Below are 23,654 nucleotides of genomic sequence, written 5' to 3' on the forward strand. Positions count from 1 at the left end.
CAGTCCACTGGTGGCCATGTCACTGTGGTGGCCAGTCACAGTGGGCAGCAGGTCAGTGGTGGCCACGTCACTGTGGGGCCATGTGACAGTGGGCAGCATGACAGTAGTGGTCAAGTTACTTTATGGGACATGTCACAGTGGGCAGCAGGTCAGTGGTGGCCATGTCACTGTGGGGGCCATGTCACAGTGGTCAGTGGGTCAGTGGTGGCCATGTCACTGTGGGGGCCATGTCAGAGGTGTCAGCGGGTCAGTGGTGGCCATGTCACTGTGATGTCATGTCACAGTGGGCAGCAGATCAGTTGTGGCCATGTCACAATGCGCAACAGTCCACTGGTGGCCATGTCACTGTGGTGGCCAGTCACAGTGGGCAGCAGGTTAGTGGTGGCCACGTCAATGTTGGGCCATGTGACAAAGGGCAGCATGTAGGTAGTGATCATGTTACTGTATGGGCCATGTCACAGGGGGGAGCAGGTCAGTGGTGGCCATGTCGCTGTGGAGGCCATGTCACAGTGGGCAGCAGGTCAGTGGTGGCCATGTCACTGTGGGGGCCATGTCACAGTGGGCAGCAGTTCAGTGGTGGCCATGTCACTGTTGCGGCCATGTCACAGAGGTCAGCGGGTCAGTGGTGGCCTTGTCACTGTGACGTCATGTCACAGTGGGCAGCAGGTCAGTGGTGGCCATGTCACAGGAGCAACAGGCCACTGGTTGCCTTGTCACTGTGGGGGGTATGTCACAGTGGGCAGCAGGTCAGTGGTGGCTTTGTCACTATGGGGGCCATGTCACAGTGGGCAGCAGGTCAGTGGTGGCCATGTCACTATGGGGGCCATGTCACAGTGGTCAGCGGGTCAGTGGTGGCCATGTCAATGTGAGGTCATCTCACAGTGGGCAGCAGATCAGTTGTGGCCATGTCACAGGAGCAACAGGCCACTGGTTGCCTTGTCACTGTGGGGGGTATGTCACAGTGGGCAGCAGGTCAGTGGTGGCTTTGTCACTATGGGGGCCATGTCACAGTGGGCAGCAGGTCAGTGGTGGCCATGTCACTGTGGGGGCTATGTCACAGTGGGCAGCAGGTCAGTGGTGGCCATGTTACTCTGGGGGCCATGTCAGTGAGCAACAGATCACTGGTTGCCATGTCACTGTGGGGGCTATGTCACAGTGGGCAGCAGGTCAGTGGTGGCCATGTCACTGTGAGGTCATGTCACAGTGTGCAGCGGGTCAGTGGTGGCCATGTCACAGTGAGCAACAGGCCACTTGTTGCCATGTCACTGTGGGGGCTATGTCACAGTGGGCAGTAGGTCAGTGGTGGCCATGTCACTATGGGGGCTATGTCAGAGTTGATAGCAGGTCAGTGGTGGCCATGTCACTGTGGGGGCCATGTCACAGTGGTCAGCGGGTCATTGGTGGCCATGTCACTGCGGGGATATGTCACAGTGTGCAGCAGGTCAGTGGTGGCCATGTCACAGTGAGCAACAGGCCAATGGTTGCCATGTCACTGTGGGGGCTATGTCACAGTGGATAGCGGGTCAGTGGTGGCCATGTCACAGTGGGTGCCATGTCACCGTGGGTAGCAGGTCAGTCGTGGCCATGTCACTGTGGGGGCTATATCACAGTGGCTAGCAGGTCAGAGGTGGCCATGCCACTATGGGGGCTATGTCACAGTGGGTAGCAGGTCAGTGGTGGCCATGTCACTGTGGGGGCCATGTCACAGTGAGCAGCAGGTCAGTGGTGGCCATGTCACTGTGGGTGCCATGTCACAGTGGGCAGCGGGTCAGTGGTGGCCATGTCACTGTGAGGTCATGTCACAGTGTGCAGCAGGTCAGTGGTGGCCATGTCACAGTGAGCAACAGGCCACTGGTTGCCATGTCACTGTGGGGACTATGTCACAGTGGATAGCATGTCAGTGGTGGCCATGTCACTGTTGCGGCCATGTCACAGTGGTCAGCGGTTCAGTGGTGGCCTTGACAATGTGGGGGCCATGTCACAGTGATCAGCGGGTCAGTGGTGGCCATGTCACTGTGAGGTCATGTCCCAGTGGGCAGCAGATCAGTGGTGGCCATGTCACAGGAGAAACAGGCCACTGGTTGCCATGTCACTGTGGGGGGTATGTCACAGTGGGCAGCGGGTCAGTTGTGGCCATGTCACTGTCGAGGCCATGTCACAGTGGGCAGCAGGTCAGTCGTGGCCATGTCACTATGGGGGCCATGTCACAGTGGGCAGCAGGTCAGTGGTGGCCATGTCACTGTTGCGGCCATGTCACAGTGGTCAGCGGGTCAGTGGTGGCCTTGTCAATGTGGGGGCCATGTCACAGTGGTCAGCGGGTCAGTGGTGGCCATGTCACTGTGAGGTCATGTCACAGTGGGCAGCAGATCAGTTGTGGCCATGTCACAGGAGCAACAGGCCACTGGTTGCCATGTCACTGTGGGGGGTATGTCAGAGTGGGCAGCATGTCAGTAGTGACCATGTCACTGTGGGGGCCTTGTCACAGTGGGCAGCATTTTTGTGGTGGTCATGTCACTATGGGGGCCATGTCACAGTGGGCAGCAGCTCAGTGGTGGCCATGTCATTATGGGGGCCATGTCACAGTGGTCAGCGGGTCAGTGGTGGTCATGTTACTGTGGGGGCCATGTCACAGTGGTCAGCGGGTCAGTGGTGGCCATGTCACTGTGAGGTCATGTCACAGTGGGCAGCAGATCAGTTGTGGCCATGTCACAATGAGCAACACTCCACTGGTTGCCATGTCACTGTGGTGGCCAGTCACAGTGGGCAGCAGGTCAGTGGTGTCCACGTCACTGTGGGGCCATGTGACAGTGGGCAGCATGTCAGTAGTGATCATGTTACTGTATGGGACATGCCACAGTGGGGATCAGGTCACTGGAGGCCATGTCACTTTGATGTCATGTCACAATGTGCAGCAGGTCAGTGGTGGCCATGTCACAGGAGCAACAGGCCACTGGTTGCCATGTCACTCTGGGGGCTATGTCACAGTGGGCAGCAGGTCAGTGGTGGCCATGTCACTATGGGGGCCATGTCACAGTGGGCAGCAGGTCAGTGGTGGCCATGTCACTTTGGGGGCCATGTCACAGTGGTCAGCGGGTCAGTGGTGGCCATGTCACTGTGGGGGCCATGTCACAGTGGGCAGCAGATCAGTGCTGGCCATGTCACTGTGGGGGCCATGTCACCGTGGGCAGCAGGTCAGTGGTGGCCACGTCACTATGGGGGCAAAGTCACAGTGGGCAGCAGATCTACTGGTGGCCATGTCACTGTGGGGGCCATGTCACAGTGGTCAGCGGGTCAGTGCTGGCCATGTCACTGTGGGGTCCATGTCACAGTGGTCAGCGGGTCAGTGGTGGCCATGTCACTTTGGGGGCCATGTCACAGTGGTCAGTGGGTCAGTGGTGGCCATGTCACTGTGGGGGCCATGTCACAGTGGGCAGCAGGTCAGTGCTGGCCACGTCACTATGGGGGCCACGTCACAGTGGTCAGCGGGTCAGTGGGGTAGTGGGGTACCAGCTTAACTGATCTTGCTTCTAAATGCATTGTATAGTTCAAGAATTTAGTAGTGGGGTACCAGCTTAACTGATCTTGCTTCTAAATGCATTGTATAGTTCAAGAATTTAGCATTGACTGAACTACTTTCTTTTCTAAGAAAATGAATACGCAGAATAAAAGGATTCAAGAACTAATGGACATCGCAGAACAAAAAGATGATTCTATCACGAGACTGCAAGATTTGATATCCTGTTTAGAAGAAACCATAAAAGACTATGTAAGTCTTAGACATCTCAATTTTCTGTTTACAAAAAAATTAAATCTGTGCTTATAACGGACTTGACTATTTTGGAAAATTGAAATTTTCTGTAAGTAATTGCTACTTTCTTGAAATGGTAGCAGGCGAAGTTGGCATTACAACTGAAGTTACAGCAAAATGTGTGCAGAGGTGTGTGTGGAAAATAGGATTTCTGGAAGCAGTGATCTGGAGTTATTATTGGAGGACTGTCGATGAGACTATGAAGAGCCACTCTAAAGAACAAAACAACACTCAAACTGGGAGGACTCCAGCTGTGGGAAGAGAGGGATTATGTCACTGTCTTTTTTATTTTTGCCTGAATGGAAGAGGAAGGAAAGGAGGTTTTGCTGCAGCAAAAGCTCAAATTTAATTGAAGTTAGAAGTTAGTGTGAGAAGGACAGTGGTTGTGTAAATTGGCAACAAAAATCAGTGTGTCCCACCTACTACCATGATGCACACAATCTTTCTAAGGCAGAGCAATAATATGAATGTATTGAGCAGCATTTGATCTAAGAGTGGATGGCCAGGGTATCTCTGCTTTTGATGCGATCAATAAAATTTGCAGCTGGCTAGTCTGCTGCTGGCTGCTGAATGCCAAAAGGCTGGCTTGGCTACATGTACACAGGTTAAAAAAAAAAAAAAATCAAAACACGCGGTTAGGTGTTTTTTTGAGCCTGATGCCCTGTAACCTGAAATGTAGTTCTGAGAACATTTTAAGTTAAACTTAGGCAGCGCTCTGATCCATTTTTCTCTTCCACTGTGAACTTAAAGCTTTGACCATACTTAATCTTCTATTCCCTCTCTGCCTCTGAGCAACTTAGCTTTTCAATAGTATTAATGCTCAGAGTGGTAACAGTTGTGATGACTGCTTCCTATCACTGCTCCTTCCAAGAGAAAGGCTCTAGCTCTGTCCAGTGTTTCTATGAGACTGTGTGGGATGAAACTTAAAATGTGACAACAAACCTCAAGTCTGTTCTATAGATCATTATTTTTTTTAATGAATTACTTAGATGAGTGATTGGTCCTTGGCAACCAGCATGGCTTGCCACTTGTGTCATCTTGTGAGTAAAGAAACTTTATTCTTGGTCAAATACATAGTCTAAAGTATGTATGACAGAACTGACTAGGCTTTCAAATTGCATCAGATCTTTCATGATAAAAATGATCTGTGGCTTTGCTGAAGGTGGTTAAGACTCCCAGCTCTACCAACTATGACAAGAAAGTGATGAACTTGTAGAGCTGACCATTGGCCCTTTGAGCAAATCATGGATTTCCTCAACTCTTTTGACACTGGATACTTCAGGTGGTAAACTCCTTTTGCATTTCGTAGTTTCCTAGTCTCTTGCTCTACTTTCTGTACAGTGCAAAGCATTGTGCTTATTACTGTCTGAAGGTGTACCTGCTTTTTGTTTAAGCAACTGATCTGTAACTGACTTGTTCTTCTGACAACCCATATACAGGTTACCCAGATAGATTTGTAAAAATATTTGCATCTAAAAGATTACTAAGCCTATTAAGTGCTCACTTTGTAAAACTTCAAAGTAATTTATCTTATTGTAACACAGGACAACACTGTAACTACCATTAAAAGAAAATTGGCAGAAAATAACTCTAATGAACTGATTGAAAGCAGCCAATTCAAGGATTGTGAGGAGACTCTATTGAAAGTGGGAAGAAAACGTTGCTCTGAAAGTAAGCCTATTGTGGAAAAAGTCAAACCCTGAAACATGAACTAGCACAATAACAGTTTTTGCAGGTTTGATAAACATTTAGCAGTGGAACAATAGTTAGGTTTTCGTATAATACAAGCCTTAGTCTGACATTAACAATGAAATGCTCACCTAAATCAAGTTGATGAGAATCACTTCAGAATTTTGGATTTGGAAAGTTTAGTAGAGATACTCTATTTCTTTCTAATAGAGCTTTAGATCTCAGGAAATGGGGGAAATTACTTGTGATGAAGGCACTTTGGGAGAGAATGGTGGGAACTAGGATGGGGGCTCATCTGTAAATATATTTTCAGATCTGTGTGCAAAGGAAAAAATAATTGAAGATATGCGGATGACATTAGAAGAACAAGAACAGACTCATATTAAACAAGATCAAGTGATTGAAACCAAATTAGAAGAGACCAACAGATTAGTTTGGGGTAATCTCTCCATGGAAAGGGAGCAAGGAGACAAAATTGTTTTGGATGTATTGTGATAGCTGCTTTAAATCTCTGTTTTGATTTGCTGAGTGTTATTTAGGCATTAATTTTATATAGTACATAACAAACTTCTAACAGTTAAAGGCTTCTGTTGTCCCTCTGTGGTCATGGCTGATAAATCCAAGTAACTTTAGTAGAAGGATGTGAATGTGGTCAAATATGCATTTAAGACTATGTTATATAACCTCATTTTGTGTGCTGACTAGAACTGGAAGCATGGAAGCAGAGATATAGAGAGCTGGATAACCAGAGCAATAGTGACTGGCAGCAAAAGATGAGCAAAACCACAGAAAAAAACATAGATGAAAATGAGGAATTAATAAAGCTGCGAAAAGAACTGAAGGTAAAACATGGTGATGTAATTCATACTTAGGTTTAAAGCCATAACTTTCATTTAGGAGTCTACATTTTTTTTGTGTTGCTATCTTCAAGAACTAGGGCACAATGTGGCAAGTTCTGGTAAAGGAAACCTCCTCTAAAAACTGCCGTGCATCAGTGCAGCAAAGTCTGGATGTGGTGTCTTTGTAATATACAGCATCACTGATGCTCCATAATGGAGTGCACCCTTCACTATGTTATGCTACCATGGACGGTGCTTCTCTAGCTGGGCTCCTCTTAAAATTGTCTTGAACAGATGTCAAGAGTTGGATTGTTTCAAGCCTTTTTCCCGTCAGTTGCTTGGGCAAATAAATCAGACTGTTTAAAGATCTTGTGCTTGCTGTGTGACCTGTAAGTCCTTCCTGTTAGACTAAGGATTTACCTCTTAATTCTCCTTGGATTAGAAAGTAGACTTTTTTCTCAAGCAGCTTTTCAGGTCCTATGTGGGAGAATGTCTGACAAGAGGTTTGATTGTGGCAGAGAAGGAGGCAAAGTTGCTGTGATTGAAGCGACATTCTTAGTTACACACTCTCTCTACCATTCAAATTTTGCTGCATTTTTGGCCTTTCAGTCTTGAAGTAGGTTTTTTAACATGTTCTGCAAGTATAAAAGATTGGGAATTTGTAAGTAAAAAGGGTCTTTTTGCCATTACCTTTGGTGTAACTTTAATAGTGTTTGTGACCTACCCAGAGCATTTTTTAGAGGGAAAAAAGTCTGTTCCCTGAAGATGTGCCAGTCCGAATAATAAGTTCTGAGAACTGCTGAACAATTTTTTTAACTGGAAAGGAACAAATGAGAATATAATACTTGCACTTGGGAATATGCTGGAGTAAAACTGTGCTAGTATTTCTGTTATCTTTTTGAAATTAATGAGTTTAATGGTAATCTGGATTTTAAGACTTCTTTTTTTTGTTGCTTAATCTCTGCCTATGGCTTTATTTCTGGTTCCACTAAAATAGGAAAGTGAGACAAAGTATCAAACTGATAAAAAGAATTGGCTGGAGGAAAAAATGAGACTCATGAGTGAAGTGAAAGAAGCTGAGAGCCATCACAACAGAGAAATGAGAAAATTTGCCGATGACAGAGAATGTTATGTAGAGCAGCAAGCAGAAATTGTAAGTGACTGGAGGTCTCGTCAGAGTCCTCTAGCATAAGTCGTTAGTACAGAGCAGATCTCGTGTCAAGTGTTAACAGTGTGGGCGCTTGAGGGGAGCTGGCCTTTGTCAAAGTCCCCTCATTTATCACATGACAAAGCCTACATGAGATCATCTCAATGTGAAAGGGAAGAATAGGAGTGTCACAAAATGAAAAAGCGTAATACGTAATGGAAGTTAGTGTGCCTGTTCCTTTCTATCCTATCACCACCACCACCTTCTTCAAACTTCATCTTTGTGTGTAAAACACCAATAAGTAACCTATGCTTAAATGAATTGCTACTTAATGAAGCTAAGAAAACATACTTTGAAAAACAAGATTTGTTGCTTGGCTTTTCTGAAAAAAAAAAAAAAGGGGGGGGGGGGGCGGAGAAGCCTATGAGGCTTTAGAAGGAAGAGAAGAAGCAAGCAGTAGTTGACAAAAAAAGCCTCTTTCCAGATCTTTCCAGTAAAAATACTTGGTCAAAATGCTAGTGGTTTTGCTCCCATACCACTTTCAAAGTAGAGTGACTGATAGTTAATAACAAGGTGGATACCTTGCCTGGTCACTGGGCTGTATCAAGGTTGTAATTTCTTAAGCATATGAAATTATTGTATGAATCTGTGCAATCTAAAACTGTACTTGCATCTAGAAGTAGTTAGCAATGACCTTCTGGACCTGCAATCAGTACAGGGGGATGTTAGGAGCTTGGGACTACTTTCACTTTGTCTGTGACTTTGCTTGCCTGAGACTTTCCAGTAATAAAATCAGAAAGTGGGCAAGCAGGAGTGGTGGTTCTTGGCAAAAATTCTCTTCACAAACAGTATAAATATAGATACAGTTTTTTCTCATTTGAAGCATGGTTTGCTTTTGTATATTTGTAGTGAAACTAGTTCTGTGTGAGCTTTTTAAGATCTACATAGGCTCTCAAGTCTACTGAGGCCATAAAATAGTACTGACTATGCCAAACTAAGCTGTCAGAACAGTTCAGATGGTTTGTAGAAGTGGTGTTCAATTCTAACCTATTTTTTCCCCCATTCAGGAAAGACTTGCTGCACAGCTGGTAGAAAAGGACAACAATCTTCAAAAGTGGCGTGAAGAAAGAAATAAATTAATAGAAGCTTTGGAAGTACAGCTCAAGACTTTGGCTTCTATCACCATACAAAAAGATAAAGAAATAGCAGAACTGAAACAAGCTGCAGTAAATGATTCAGGAAAGGTCCTCTCTCATTCTTTCTGTCGTTTCTGTGGGATTTTTTTTTTAGTTGTTTTTGTGATTTTTCTTTTGTTATTCACTAACTCTGCAAAACACTATGTTTTGGCTCTATTCCAAACATATTGAAATTGTTTGCAGCTAATACAAAAAAAAAAAAGCTTTATGCTTTTCTGAAACTGAATTTGTAACAGTAACTGAAGTTTCAAAAAACTTAGTAGTTCAAATAAACACTCAAGTCTATTTGATCATTTGATTGCAATTTGATTAGACTGGAAATCTGAAACAACTATCACATCAGCTGCCTTTTGCACAGAACCAAGAACTTCATAAACAATGGGAGGTGAAATTTATAACCCTACATAAGTAGATTAAAATAAAAATTTTGCATTGCATCTTCCCAGGCTGTTGTATGACCTTTCTTGGCTTTAAGTAGAGGCCACTCATACATGAAGTTGTTGGCTTTTTGTTGGACAGCTGGCTGTTTGAGCCTGCAATTCTAAAACTGGTGCTACTGAGTAATTGTAATGATGCTCATGCACATGTTAATTTCTTTTGCCAATCCTGCAATTTGTGGCAATTTTTGCTATGTTTATTAGGATGAGGGAACTGATACAGAAGAACTAAGAAAACAGCTGGCTGAGAAAGATGACTTTATAAAGGAATTGAAACAAGGCATTAACCATAAAAGTCTTCAGTCTTTGGCAGAAGTACCTTTACCTGAAGGACAAGATAAAATAGATCAGTCTGTAAACAAAGAGGTATGTTTGTTATATTTATCGAAAGTATGTACTAATGATATGTTGTTAGTAACATCTTTGTTTTGTTGTTTTCTCAGTATATATTTCAGCAATGTGGGGAATCTCCCAAAAGTTACTTTCTGTAGTTCTTCGTACTTTAACTATATCACTAATTCTGAGTTCTTGTTTATTCTTCTCTCTCCCTCTTTCAAGTTCCCTCTCAGAAAAAGAAGTACTTTAGTTAAGAGAATACCACCTCTCTATACACTATAAAACTTCTGTACCTGAGGGAAAAACTAGTTAACTAATCCAGATTCTAGAGATTTGAAGACATAATATTTGTGATGTCACCTCTGTTTGGTTATGTCAGTGCTAAGGGGATTTCAGCTCAGACAACTTTCCTGATACCACCTATAGTGTGGTAGTAGAGATGGTTCTGTAATTAGAGCTGCCAGCCCGTATGGGGTTCACAAGAACAGAACGGTATCTTGCATCTTACTTAAAAACAAAACAATATTTGAAGTTTACACAAAGAAAAGATTGACTTTGCATATTTCCTGAACAAAAATTGAAAGGCTTGCACCTGTACTGAGCCTTCTGATTCTGACCAAATCCCTGTGTGCTACGTGAGCAGTATTCAGTGAGGTAGTTTTCCTCCCAAACTGAATTAATGCTACGTGACTCCATTGCTAACTAGTAATGAAGAGAGCTGAACATGGATTTCCTAGCAGACCCTCCCCTGGCTGCTAGAAGATGTGATTCTCCTCTTGTGGCAGAACTGGGCTGAATGATGAAATGCATCTCTTCATCTCTCTCCTGTCTACTGCCAAATAAGACTGGCCAGTTTCTTGCTACTTCATCAATTCAGCTGGTGCCGTATAGATAAAGCTTGTGATGTATGAGGGAGTAGAGAGGAGCTCTCAGAATGGTTATTGCTTTATACAGCTTTGTAATGGCAGCTAAGAGAGCACCATAAAATTAGTTATTTTTGCTATAAAATTAGTTACAGAGAAGAATTGTTGTGAACAGTTGGTGCTGAAGTATTTACCTCAAGCCAGTAGCCACAGTACTTGATGTTATGAATAAGGAGAGGCTACTACCAGGATTATCATGTGATAAACTGTTATGGTGTGAAGTGAATGGGGTAGAGTCTTGGGGGGAAGTCAAATAATTCTCAGGAAAGATATAGTGGAGATAAAGAAGAAAATCTAAGGTGATCAAGACGATGTGTGTCTCCTGCCTTGTGAGGAGAGGCTAAGAAGCTGGCACTGTGATTAGGAGAGGTTAAGGCCACCAGAGGGTTGTGGGGCTGAGGTTTACAAAATCATGGTTGCGGTGGGTAAACAGAAGGCAGAACTGTCCTTGTTAAAATCCTGCAAGAACTGGGCAGCACTTCGTGAAACTAATAGGAAATAATTTTAAGACAGCTAAAATAACATATTCCTATATGAAGCAGCTAGTAATTTTCTGGAGGTGGTGGAAACAGTTACTGTCAGCAGGGATTAGAAAAATTTTGTAGTAGAAATCCATCAATATATTTTTAAATGGATACTCTGAGGGTTAGACAGTGGTGTAGACTCTGACAATTGTAATGCACAGCTAAGAATGCTGGGAGAGTATGGAGAGGACAGATGACAAGGTGACCAGGATCACTATCTTATCCTTAAATAGCATCTCCCTTTGCCACTCTTGGGGCAGAATATTGAACTAGACGGACTGTTGGTGAGACCCAGCAGGGCACATCTCATGATGGCATCGTGAGTAGAGGTTACTGCCTTAAACTTGTGTTGTCTCTCAGCCCAGGTGTTCATTAGCTGTCTGCACTTGAGCTTTTATATTGTAGCTTTAGAAAAATCAAAATATTTTGAGGTTTACAGTTTAGCATAATCTCTTCTCATTCTAAATATTTACAGTTTATAGAAAAACAAAGCAGGACTAATCCTATACTTTGTCAAGTATTTCAGTTAGATATGACGCAGTTAAAGGGAATTATTCATTATCTCACTGTCCTAGCAGTGCCTCTTCATTAAGTGAGGTTGGTACAAAACTGAAATTTAAAAATTTTATGCAGTTGTATGGATTTTGCTAAATGCAGAATAGGGAAGAAAATGTATCCTGTTGTCTGAATAATTCTAAAGTTTTATTCTGCAAATACCTTTCTTGGTGATCAGATCACCTCATTTTAGTGGCTTTTGGTAGAAATAAAAGATGTATAACATAATCATGTGAATAGCTATATCTGACTTCAGCTGCATGCTCTTGAAATCCTACCTCTCACCAATGCTTATGAAGTGGCTGATTATTAGATAAGTCACTTGAAACAAATATATAAACCCTTTTAAATGGATGAGCAGTAGCAGGGCAAATTGGATTTGCTTTCTTCCACTACAGGATTCTTGTGTGTAGCTGTGTTAGCTAATGACACTAGCCATTCCTGTGTAACTTTTTGATGGCTAACTCTCATGAAGTAGCAGTTATAAAGAAAAATGTTTATATTAGCCAACTCCATTCTTGGGAATGCAGTGGTGCTTGTATTCTTACTCAGAATCCCAGCAGAGCCTGTTGCAGAATGTGACTATCTCTGGGCTTTCCATGAGCTTTGATCACTTTCCTTTTTGAGAGGAGGAGAGTGCCCTTCGAGAAGCCACAGCAGCTGCTCTGTTTGGGACCCCACCAGCAGCAGTAGTAGCAGCCACCTGCAGTTTCTAAGCACCAATCACCACAGCAGCCTGTCTTTCAGGTTTCATTCAAACAGCTGCTGAATCCATTCCTGTATGCTAGCCAGCAGCTGAACTGCTGCCACAGAGATGCAGGAGCTGGGAGGACCACAGCTCTCACTTGCTGGTTTTGCTAAGAAAAACAGGTTGGGTGGATGGTGGAAGGTAAGTGCTGCTGAGGAAGAAGAATTGTCAAACTGATTTTTCCATCCCACCCTCACTGTGCAGTTCTTGCAGTTTGGCTGTGAGCAGGTACAAGACAAGGTTTTCAGCTTGTGGGCTGCGGGCTGCCTTAATGCCTGCTCTTCCTCCAGAGAACAGGTAGTGATGTAGAAGCCTCTCATAGGTTGAATTTGGCTTGTAGCTTGCTAGTTGGACCTTGTTACTTACACAACTTCTCTGGTGTAGAAGGGGAAGGGAAAATTCCTTAAAGATAGGCTAGAGAAAGGTTATACTTTTCTCTCAAAAGCTGCTATCACTGCCTAGCTCCTAAGGAGCAGCAGAGTTAAGATGAAAGTCATGTCCATTCTACTACTGCTACTTGTGAAAACTGTGACTGTCTCTGCCCTTGAGCAAAATGACTTGGAAACAAAGTATCAGGCTGAGTTCAAGTTCTGTCACTGTAGATAGAAACGTTAACTTTTTAAAATGTAACAAAAAAGTTTTAGAAAGTAAGGGTTAAACTCTGCTATGGTTGAAGTAGATTCCTTCAATTAGAAGTGTTCTGAAAGTGAAAGCTGGGAAATGGAATGCTTACTTTGCAATCCATTGGGGAAAGATGTGTATTATGGGTTTTTTAACTCAGTTATTTTAAAACTTGTGTTCTTAAAATTTCCATGTATTTGCAGGAGCATTCAGAAATTGTCCTTGACTCTTCAGAAGTGTCCACAGAAAGTGGAAATACTAGTCGGTTCCCAAAACCAGAGATGGAAATTCAGTTCACACCTCTGGAACCCGATAAGATGGAGGTGAAACACTAGGGCAGCACCTTACCAGCTACAGTTAAAGTGCTCAAGCCAAGAAAGAAAAGGACAAGTGAAGAGAGGGATGAGGTATGACCTAGACCGACTGACAAAATGTGTTGTGTAGTCTTTCAATTTATTACTCTGATCATTTGTTAAAATCCTATCCTTTTGATTCTCACTGAGATCCTAAGGATATATACAGAGAATATTTAAACCTCTTTCCCCCCCACCCCCCACCTCCTGCCAAGGTGTGGATCTCTGGCCTATGTTGAATAAAGTCATAGATTTCAATTTATCCAGACTCTGGACGCTTGTCCCTGATATGTACTTCCTCTTCACCTTTTACATTTCTCTCTCCTTGCTCTTACTATTTGCTTCTGTCTGTAGCTGTGATCTGCAGGATTAGAGACCAGTTCAATAGAACTGCTTCTTTTGGTTTAAGCAATCATTGGTATCAACTATAACCTCTTCTAATAGGCAATTAAAAGTTAAGCCTCTGGGCTTAATCATTGCATTTCAGAGTTTCAAGACCACTTCCTTTGACTTTTTGTCCAGTCTGTGTTTTCTTTGATCTTTTTGTATTTAAAGGGAATATACAGAACTAATTGCACGAGCACCTGAACCTCCCTGTTTTCTGTAGAACTTAATTCCTCTTTAATTCCTTCAGTTGTGCTAGGTTATATGTGCCAGCGTTCTTAGTGTGCTGTGGTGTTTATGTGCGAGACTAAGGCTTCACAGCAGTTCAGGGTGGTAAAAATCTTCACTGCTCCTACTTGAACCGCACATTTCTTTCCTCTGACTTTTATCAACATTATCATGAACAGAGCTATTTCTAAGACACAAAGACTATGAAACCCTAATACCTCATTGTGGTGGTACTTACTTGTAATCCTACTTGTGGGGCTTATGAATCTCTGTACTTCTAAGGACTTCTGAAGCTGACAGGTGAGTATAGGGAGATGACCTGTGGGTCATTTGCATAAGTGGCAAGTGATCACTCTGAGTTTGTCTCAGCTGGAGAGTGAAGTGTCTGATGGTTTTCTAGCATTCTCATTCAAGTGTTCTCAAGTGATGTTTTTTTAATCTCTTAGTAAAATAGTTAAGAGAAACGGTCACTTCAGTGATTAGTGTTCAACAGTACTTCAATAAAGTCATTTTGTTAAACTTGGATTGCAAAAGTAACTGTTAAAAGTTGTGTAAGTTAATTCATCTGGAATTGAACGCTTCATTCTGGAATAATGTCCAGATTTGATTTAAACTTCCTATGTCTTGAACCAATTTTCTTTGAGAGGAGTATTCTCTTAGGCTGCTGGAAAAGTAAGTGTAAAAATAACCATCCTTTTGAAGGCACTGGAAAAGTACTGAACCTTATCTACAGATGAATATATTTCATCTAACATAGTTATCCATGTTTTGAGAAGACTGTTTTACCAATCCATTTATAAATCCTTTCATAGCGTAGATGTTCATATCCTGATGGGATAACATTTAGCTAAGTAATTTTTCAATAACATGGAACTAATTTTAGAAGTATCTTATTGCTGTTTTATTCACCTGAATGTTACTCTTAAATCACAGAATCATCTAGGTTGGAAAGGACCTTGAAGATCATCTAGTCCAACCGTTAACCTAGCACTGGCAGTTTCCAACTACACCGTATCCCCCAGCGCTATGTCGACCCTACTCTTAAACACCTCCAGGGATGGGGACTCCACCACTTCCCTGGGCAGCCCATTCCAATGCCCAACAACCCATTCTGGAAAGAAATACTTCCTAATATCCAGTCTAAACCTTCCCTGGTGCAACTTGAGGCCATTACCTCTTGTCTTATCGCTCATTACTTGGTTAAAGAGACTCATCCCCAGCTCTCTGCACCCTCCTTTCAGGTAGTTGTAGAGGGTGATGAGGTCTCCCCTCAGCCTCCTCTTCTCCAAACTAAACAACCCCAGTTCCCTCAGTCGCTTCTCGTACGACATGTGCTCCAGACCCTTCACCAGCTTCGTTGCCCTTCTCTGGACATACTCGAATAATTCAATGTCCTTTTTGTAGTGAGGGGCCCAAAACTGAACACAGTAATCAAGGTGCGGCCTCACCAGTGCCAAGTACAGGGGCAAGATCACTTCCCTGGCCCTGCTGGCCACGCTATTTCTGATACAAGCCAGGATACCATTGGCCTTCTTGGCCACCTGGGCACACTGCTGGCTCATGTTTATCCGGCTGTCAATCAACACCCCCAGGTCCCTCTCTGACTGGCAGCTCTCCAGCCACTCCTCCCCAATCCTGTAGCGTTGCTGGGGGTTGTTGTGACCCAAGTGCAGCACCCGGCATTTGGCCTTATTGAAGCTCATACAGTTGGCCTTAGCCCATCGCTCCAGCCTGTCCAGATCTCTCTGCAGAGCCTCCCTACCCTCAAGCAGATCAACACATCAACACTCCCACCCAACTTGGTGTCATCTGCAGACTTACTGAGGGTGCACTCGATCCCCTCGTCTAGATCATCAATAAAGATCTTAAACAGTAGTGGCCCCAAAACCGAGCCCTGGGGGACACCACTCGTGACCAGCCACCAAGTGGATTTAACTCCATGCACCACAACTCTTTGGGCCCGGCCATCCAGCCAGTTTTTTACCCAGCAAAGCGTGTGCGACCATCCAAGCCTCGAGCAGCCAATTTCGCCAGGAGAATGCTGTGGGAAACGGTGTCAAAGACCCTACTCAAGTCGAGGTAAACTACATCCACAGCCTTTCCCTCATCCAATAAGCAGGTCAACCCTGTCATAGAAGGAGATCAGGTTTGTCAAGCAGGACCTGCCTTTCATAAACCCATGCTGACTGGGCCTGATCATCTGGTTGTCCTGCATGTGTTGTGTGATGGTACTCTGGATGAGGTGCTCCATCAGCTTCCCGGGCACTGAAGTCAAGCTGACAGGCCTGTAATTTCCTGGATCATCCTTCCGACTCTTCTTATTGATGGGCGTCACATTGGCCAGTTTCCAATCTGTCAGGACCTCCCCGGTCAACCAGGACTGCTGATAATGATGGAAAGTGGCTTGGCGAGCACCCCAGCCAGCTCCTTCAGCACCCTCGGGTGTATCCCATCAGGTCCCATAGACTTGTGTGTGTCTATGTGATGCAGTAGGTCACTGACTGTCTCCTGGATTGCAGGGGGGTCGTTCTCCCAGTCTCTGTCCTCTGGCTGAGGAGGCTGGATTCCCTCAGTCCAACTAGTCTTGTTATTAAAGACTGAGGCAAAGAAGGCATTAAGGACCTCAGCCTTCTCCTCATCACTTGTTACCATGTTTCCCCCCGCATCCAGCAGGGGATGGAGACTCTCCCTGGTCTTTCTTTTGCTGTTGACATACTTATAGAAACATTTCTTGTTATCCTTGATTGCTGAAGCCAGGGTAATTTCCAGCTGGGCTTTAGACCTCCTGATTTCTGCCCTGCATAGCCTCACTGTGTCTTTGTAATCACTGTGAGTGGCTAGTCCCTTCATCCAAAGGCTGTAAACTTTCCTTTTCTCCCTGAGTTGCAGCCAAAGCTCCCTGTTCAGCCAGGTTGGTCTTCTCTGTTGCTGGCTTCTCTTACAGCACCTGGGGACTGCCTGTTCCTGAGCCATTAACACTTCCTTCTTAAAGAGTGCCCAGTCTTCCTGGACCCCTATACTGTTCAGGATTGTCTCCCAAGGGATCCTTTCAAGCAGGTGCCTAATCAATACAAAGTCAGCCCTTTTGAAGTCCAGGATGTCAGTTCTGCTTAGCCCTCTCCTGGCCTCTCTAAGAATAGAGAACTCTATTATTTCATGATCACTGTGCCCTAGTCGGCCTCCAGCTGCCACATTGTCCACCAGTCCTTCTCTGTTCACAAAGAGGAGATCCAGCAGGGCACCTTCTCTGGTTGGTTCTCTCACCAGTTGCGTCAGGAAGTTGTCTCCCACACATTCCAGGAATCTCCGGGACTGGTCTCGCTCTGCTGTACTGTACTTCCAGCAGATGTCTGGGAAGTTGAAGTCTCCCACAAGAACAAGGGCAAGCGATCATGAGATTTCTTCTAAATACTTATAGAATATTTCATCCACCTCTCTGTCCTGGGTGGGTGGCCTCTAGTAGACTCCTACTACAACATCTGCCCTGTTGGCCTTCCCCCTGATTCTAACGCAAAGACACTCTACCCTGTCTTCGCTACACTTGTGCTCAAGGCAATCACAACAGTCCCTAACATACAGCGCCACCCCACCACCTCTCCTTCCTCGTCTGTCCCTTCTAAAGAGCTTGTAGCCATCAACAGGCGCACTCCAGTCATGGGAGACATCCCACCATGTTTCTGTAATAGCCACAACATCATAATTTTCCTGTTTCATCATGGCTTCAAGCTCCTCCTGTTTGTTACCCATACTGTGTGCATTGGTATACATGTACTTCATATGGGCTGATGTTTTCCCCCTTCCCCCTTCAAATCTAGTTTAAAGCTCTGTCAATGAGCCCAGCTAACTCCTGTCCCATGATCCTCTTCCCCCTCTGGGACAGGTGCATTCCATCTAATGCCAAAAGGTCTGGCGCCCTGTATACCAACCCATGATTGAAAAATCCAAAGCCCTGACTGTAACACCAGTCTTGGAGCCACAAGCTCATCTGTTGAGTTCTCCTGTATTCTTCTTCATCCATCCCTCCAACTGAAGGGATGGAGGAGAACACAATTTGTGCCCCCGACCCCTTAATCACTTTCCCCAAGGACCTGAAATCTCTCTTCATTGCTTTAGGACTTCTCCTAGTAATGTCGTCACTACCTACCTGAAAAACCAGGAGAGGGTAGTAGTCCTTGGGTCTCACTAGAGTGGGGAGTTTTGCCTTGAGGTCATTGACGCGGCCCCCAGGGAGGCAGCAGACTTCCCTATGAAGCGGGTCCGGTCTGCATATGGGGCCTTCTGTACCCATATTTAAATATTTATCTTCATGTTACATATGCCAAACAGATTATAAAATGATTCAGTAACTTTAACTGTTACAAGTCTACTGAAGACACAGTTTGTTTTTTTAAATTTCCTAAAACTGAAAAGCATTGTGAAAACTAAAACTGAGGGGAAACCTGTAGTGCTAAAATAACCACATACTGCTCATGTCAAATTTTTTTAAAAATGAAACAAACTCCCTGGTGTTTTAGAAACAAACAAAACCAAATCTTTTTCAGAGGCTCCCTTCTAATTAAAGAACAAAATCCTCTTTCCGTTTTCTGATGCTGTTATCAGTTGGTATGGCTGTCGGTTATCTGAAATCTCTCAGCACCACTTCACAAGATAGAAGATGTCATTAAAAGACAGCTTAACAATGGCACTGTGCTACCAACCTGTTTTTTATATACTTGTCACCATAAATCCAAATTTACACTTAGATTTATTAATTTCAATTTGGGTGTTGGCTTGTCAAATCTCTTAAAGTCAAAAGTATAGGAAATAACGGAGAGAAGAAAATAGTAAATGTCAGAATGGTTTGACTACAGGCATTTCTAGTTCCCTTCCACAAGTTTGTTTAGTGTTTATTTCACGTTTGAATAGTTACCTCTATCCAGCAGTAGTCAATGCCTCCCTACTGTTAGTCATAGCATTTAAATAGTGGCTGCTTCTGTAATATAGGTAATCATTATTCTTTCCGGAAGAATCCTAGTTAAAATTTGTCATGTTTATTTTCTTAGGATTTTGTGAAAAGTGAGAACAAGAAAATGCAAAACCTGCTATGACTAATTCACCTTCTACAAGCAACAAGAAAATAGTTTGGTTTTGTTCAATTTTGAAGTTAGTTTCTCCTTTCATAAGTCCACCTTTTCTGTAAAGGTGGACTTGTGAAAGGAGCAAACATTCTTATGCAGCAGTATCTTAATCCTTATCTATGTATTTTAATAGGATTCTTAAACACGTACGTTGTCTTCCTACTAAACTTTCTAAGCTAACCAAGGAGAGTCAGTCTGTATTTGCCCAGAACGTGTACTGGCTGCAGCGTACAGGGATTCCCAGGGAAGGATGTTGCATGCTGAGTAGTTATGAAGACTAGTTTGAACATACTCAGCATATGTCATGTTATAGGCAATTCCTTTTGAAGTAAAACTAAGGTTTGTGTCATCTATATGCATGACAACTATAAAAGTATGATTTTAGGCCTTAGTAGTAACCTGGGCAGGCTCAAAGGGTGGACAGTAGATTTATTTTCACCATCAGTTTTCTTCTGTTTTATAACTAGAACAGCTAGTCTAATGAAATACTCTAAAACTTTGAATCTACTTTTTTAAAAGAAACTATTTGTTTCCTATATTACTCATGCCCTTAGATGTATTCTGTGAAACTGACAATTTCTTTTCTTTTGGGTATAGAATAAGGTTGTCTACATTGCTTGCTGCGGCAGTATCATTAATGAGCAGAGGTTTCGGTAGCAAAGCTCAAAATGTCAGCTTGAAAATAACATTGAAGCCAAACAAAATGGAATTAAACTTGAAGATAAGTCAACTTTTCGACTTAAACAATGACTGTGTATTTCTGTACAGATGTCTTCTACACAGAAGAAAAGAAAAGAATACCCCTTAAGAAAGCAAGAATCTACTTCACGTAAAAAGTCAGCTAAAAAGAAAGATGGAACACTACAAAAAATTGGAGATTTTTTCCAAAGTTCTCCTGTTATTTTTCACTCTAAAGGTTTGTACAGAATAAATAAGGCTTATTCCATGTTATCTGGGTATTGTAGAATAGCTTTTTTCTACTGTAATCTGTTAATGTATGTGCTGTTAAAGGCCACGTCTGCTGCATCCAGTTCTTTCATTTATGAAACAATGGAGTCTGAGCTGGGGCCTGCTCTGCTGAATCTTGCAGAGTAGAAGAGGCCGACTGGATTACAAGGACCACATGGTTCTAAAGTTTAGGTTAAGTGTGAAAGGTAAGCCAGGTAGAGCGAAAGGATGCAGTGTGGACTATGTGCGTATAAATTTATCATAAAAGCAATGATAAGCTCAAAATGTCTGAGTTACTTTGTTCTTGCTTACAGTAAAACAGTTAAAGGCAATTTCAGAAACTTGACCTGTTGATCTAAAAAAATCAAGAGTTGAATTCAAACCCAGATCTGACCTTGTTCTATAAGCAATCTCCCCCCCACTTCCTGTTTTGTTTCTGTGGAAATTGTATTAATGTTTTTTGAAGTATGTATGTAGGAGAGGAAGATTAGTTCTACAGAATCTGAAAGCCAGTATCTCCAGAAAATATGTGGAAGACTTCAATAAACTAGCTCTGAAGCAGTTAATGGATTTCAAGTTTAAGTATAGCCTTGGGAAAATTAACTGCTAGGACCTTCCATTGAAGAATATATTTTTATTCTTTCCTACAGTAAGACATGATTTCTGAGTTACTGGTTTTTTTTTTAAAAAAAAAAAGATTAAAATTAGCAGAGGGCACAAAGAATCACCAGTGTTAAATTCTAAAAGACACTACTATTTGGCTGGTTAAAACAAGGTTAGTCATTATTCACGATGCACAGTTAAGATAGTGGGATTTCTAACATTTTTCACATTTGTCAGAGTGGTTCCATGAGGACAACATGTCATTATCAATGGAAGCCAAATTCAGAGTAATCAAAATTTCACCCTGGAAATACTTTATTTGAGCAAATGAGGTCTAATTTGTAACCTTTATTACCATGTCCTGTATTTTTTCCCTCCTTTGCATAACTTAGTATTGATTGGGATCTCTTCTTTCCTTCTAGCTCATAAGATGCACACACTCATCTCTTCATAGAGCTGGTACTAGTTTGATAAAACTATACAAGTACATAGAGAAAATTGACTCAACCTTGTGCTTCTGTCAGTACAAAGAAGTTAAGCCTGGTTTTCAATTCCTGTTGTATTTAACATCCAGTGAAATCTGAATCCCAATTGATTTTTTTGGTGCTATTTAAATGTGTCCTTTAAGCTTTTGTATTTGAAGCTATAGAAAACTGTTTCAGGATATAGAAGACTGTGGTAGTCAAATACATACCACTTCTGAATTTTTATGTTTAAATTTCAGACTACATCTGTTTCATTTTTAAACTGGTTTTAATAAACCTTTATTCATTAAACCTTTATTCATTAATTTTGAGGCTCATAAAACCAATAAGACATTGATTTACAATAAATTTTTTCTTGTAGCAAAGCAGCTGATGGCAACAATAAGCTCTCCCAAGTCTGCAGAACCAGAAAATGTCAAAGGAAAGGAGCTCAAGCCAAAACGATCTAAGAGAAAGCTGTATTCAATGGACAGTTCTTGCCCTCTAGATATCCCTGATTCTTCGGTAAGTGATTACGGGTTAGTGTTCTGTCCGCTGTAATCTATTTCTGTAATCTGGGCTTAAAATAAGCTATTGGGGGGACAGAACAAACCTGATTGAGTCAAGTTGCAGAAGAGGTTTGAAAGTACTGACTTATTTCTTTTGGTCTTTTCTTCCTGATGTGTTACTTTAATTTTCTCTGTTTTCTCACTTATCTTCTCTGTGTGTGACTGCTGACTTGTTGTATCACCTATATAGCAGTCATGGCGATATCTTCACATTTGGAGTCTTAGATACCTTAGGCTGGGGTATGTGGAGTGTTACTTTTTCCTCTAGTACAGCAGTTGAGTCTTAATTTGTTTTTCCAGTAGTTGGTGTTCATTTAAGAGTAGCATGAAGGGATAACAGAAATAGAGACCATGAAGGAATCCATAGATTTGGAATAGCCTGATTGAAACACTGAAGAGAAAGGTCTGCGTGTACGATTAACTTTGCAGGGCAAGTGAGCATCTGAGGTAATTTCCGATTCCTTTTCTGCCCAGCTGCTATTAGGGTTACTTTAGGATTTGGATACACCCATGCTTTTCAAAGCACAGTTTCAGTAGCCTTCTGCGTGTGCTTAAATTGCGTTGCCCTGTCTAAGCCAGCCTATAGGGAGTCTTATAGGCCAGGGCTTGATGGACGGTTTCTGAAATCCAGCTTTATGGTTTTGTCAGTAACTAAAGTGCTGAGCGTGCTCTGGCTGTTAGAAGTACATCTCTTCATTCTGTTCAGTCCTTTTTCATTCGCTCTGGTGAGCATTTGCCCATACTGAGTTATTCTGTTGACTTTTCTGTAAACTGTATGAATAGATGCAGCAGTAACCAAAATGCTGTCCACAGGAGGCTGAAGGAAATGACAGGAAGGCAGGGCAAAAGAAGCTAAGGAGCTTGGAAGTGGAAGGAAAAGTTAAAGACTGAATCCTGGGAAAGTCAGAAAGCTAAAGAAATTTAAGCTAAAAATATGTTTTCTGAACGCTTCTTGTTTCACAAAATGAGTATTAGAGATAAGAAGTGAGAGCTGCTTTCAGATCACTGTTTTCTTTGGACTTTGATATTTGTTTCAGCAAAAAAAGGGATTTCATATGTTCCCAGTATTTTTTGCTTATTATCATGCACTAAAATGGTGTCTCTGTTCTGGAGACCTCTGACTAGAAGATAATAGGCAAAATTCATTCTGAAAACAGCTTCTGGGAAAAAACATGTTGTTGGTTACATGGGTCTAGAAGTGCATGTCATTTGTCACTGAAGAAATGCTGAGTAACTCTTGAAATATCATCTTTTTCAGGTCTTTATAGAAAAAAAGAGAAGGAAAGCGATCAGCTAATCATCAAGCGACAGCTACGCTCAAAAAGAGCTAAATAATCTTGCAAAAGCATGTTTGTATTTTCTTAGTTAAGGCATATTTACAGTGTATCGTTTCAGGTGATTGTATATAGGAAGTAATAGGTACTTAGTCATGCTCCAAAGTGTTTATAGAGATGTATAGAATTGTTCTGATGGGTTACTGTTCTGATTCCATTAAAGTTGAAATACTGTTCAAGAAGTTTGTGTCTGAATATTTTTTTTTTAGGCATGGTGTCTCTGGAAGTGTTCATAATTTATCCATTGTGCAGTAAGAACTATGCCTGTGTGGAATGGTTTAAGTTGTTTTTTTCAGCTGGCCAATATACCAACCATAACTTTTAATGAAAAAAATATGAGTATGCAATAAATTCTGTGAAGTGACAAAAAAAGGAATTGGCACTATGTGGAGAAATATGCTTTTTATCACTGGTGTGGTTTAACTGTCTTTTATTTACTCTTCTAAAGGAATTTATAAGCACAATATTATTTCTTTGGGGATTATAATATCCATAAATAATTATAATCTGCTATTAAAGTGACCCACTCTCAGACATTTGACGTTTTATTCCAACCATCCAGTTCTGCTCAACTAGAACAGCTATATGTAGTAAGGTTTCAGCTTATAATCAGTGACTGAGTAAACATTTAAAACACTTTTGGTTTCACCAATGTAGCATTTACTGAAGTCACAGGCAGTGACTGTATTTCATAGGATTTTGCACTGTTTGAGGAACAGTCCTGATCACCTTTCAGAAAGAGCTGAAATTACATTGACAAGGACCTGCTGTTGGCATGGATGGAACAAGACAATCCCAGTAAGTGATCAGGTACTCTAACTTGTTGCTCAT

General features: G+C 42.4%; 1 protein-coding gene and 1 long non-coding RNA gene across 2 annotated transcripts; both read left to right on the top strand.

Annotated features, from left to right (window-relative positions):
- The first annotated feature begins 5,434 nt into the window (after positions 1-5,434).
- LOC141918954 (kinesin-like protein KIF20B) lies at positions 5,435-9,210 on the top strand. The gene is made up of 6 exons (XM_074813918.1): positions 5,435-5,479; positions 5,811-5,936; positions 6,203-6,339; positions 7,334-7,489; positions 8,551-8,727; positions 9,199-9,210. Exons 2-6 carry the CDS (start codon positions 5,843-5,845, stop codon positions 9,208-9,210), a joined length of 576 nt encoding a protein of 191 aa, XP_074670019.1. The 5' UTR covers positions 5,435-5,479; positions 5,811-5,842.
- A 170-nt stretch (positions 9,211-9,380) lies between these two features.
- LOC141918959 (uncharacterized) lies at positions 9,381-23,005 on the top strand. The gene is made up of 5 exons (XR_012621851.1): positions 9,381-9,482; positions 13,027-13,230; positions 19,674-19,821; positions 21,303-21,445; positions 22,748-23,005. It is a non-coding gene; the product is annotated as an uncharacterized LOC141918959 (long non-coding RNA).
- Positions 23,006-23,654: the final 649 nt, after the last annotated feature.

This window comes from Strix aluco, unplaced genomic scaffold (genome assembly GCF_031877795.1).
Source record: "Strix aluco isolate bStrAlu1 unplaced genomic scaffold, bStrAlu1.hap1 HAP1_SCAFFOLD_96, whole genome shotgun sequence".
Lineage (NCBI taxonomy): Eukaryota > Metazoa > Chordata > Aves > Strigiformes > Strigidae > Strix > Strix aluco.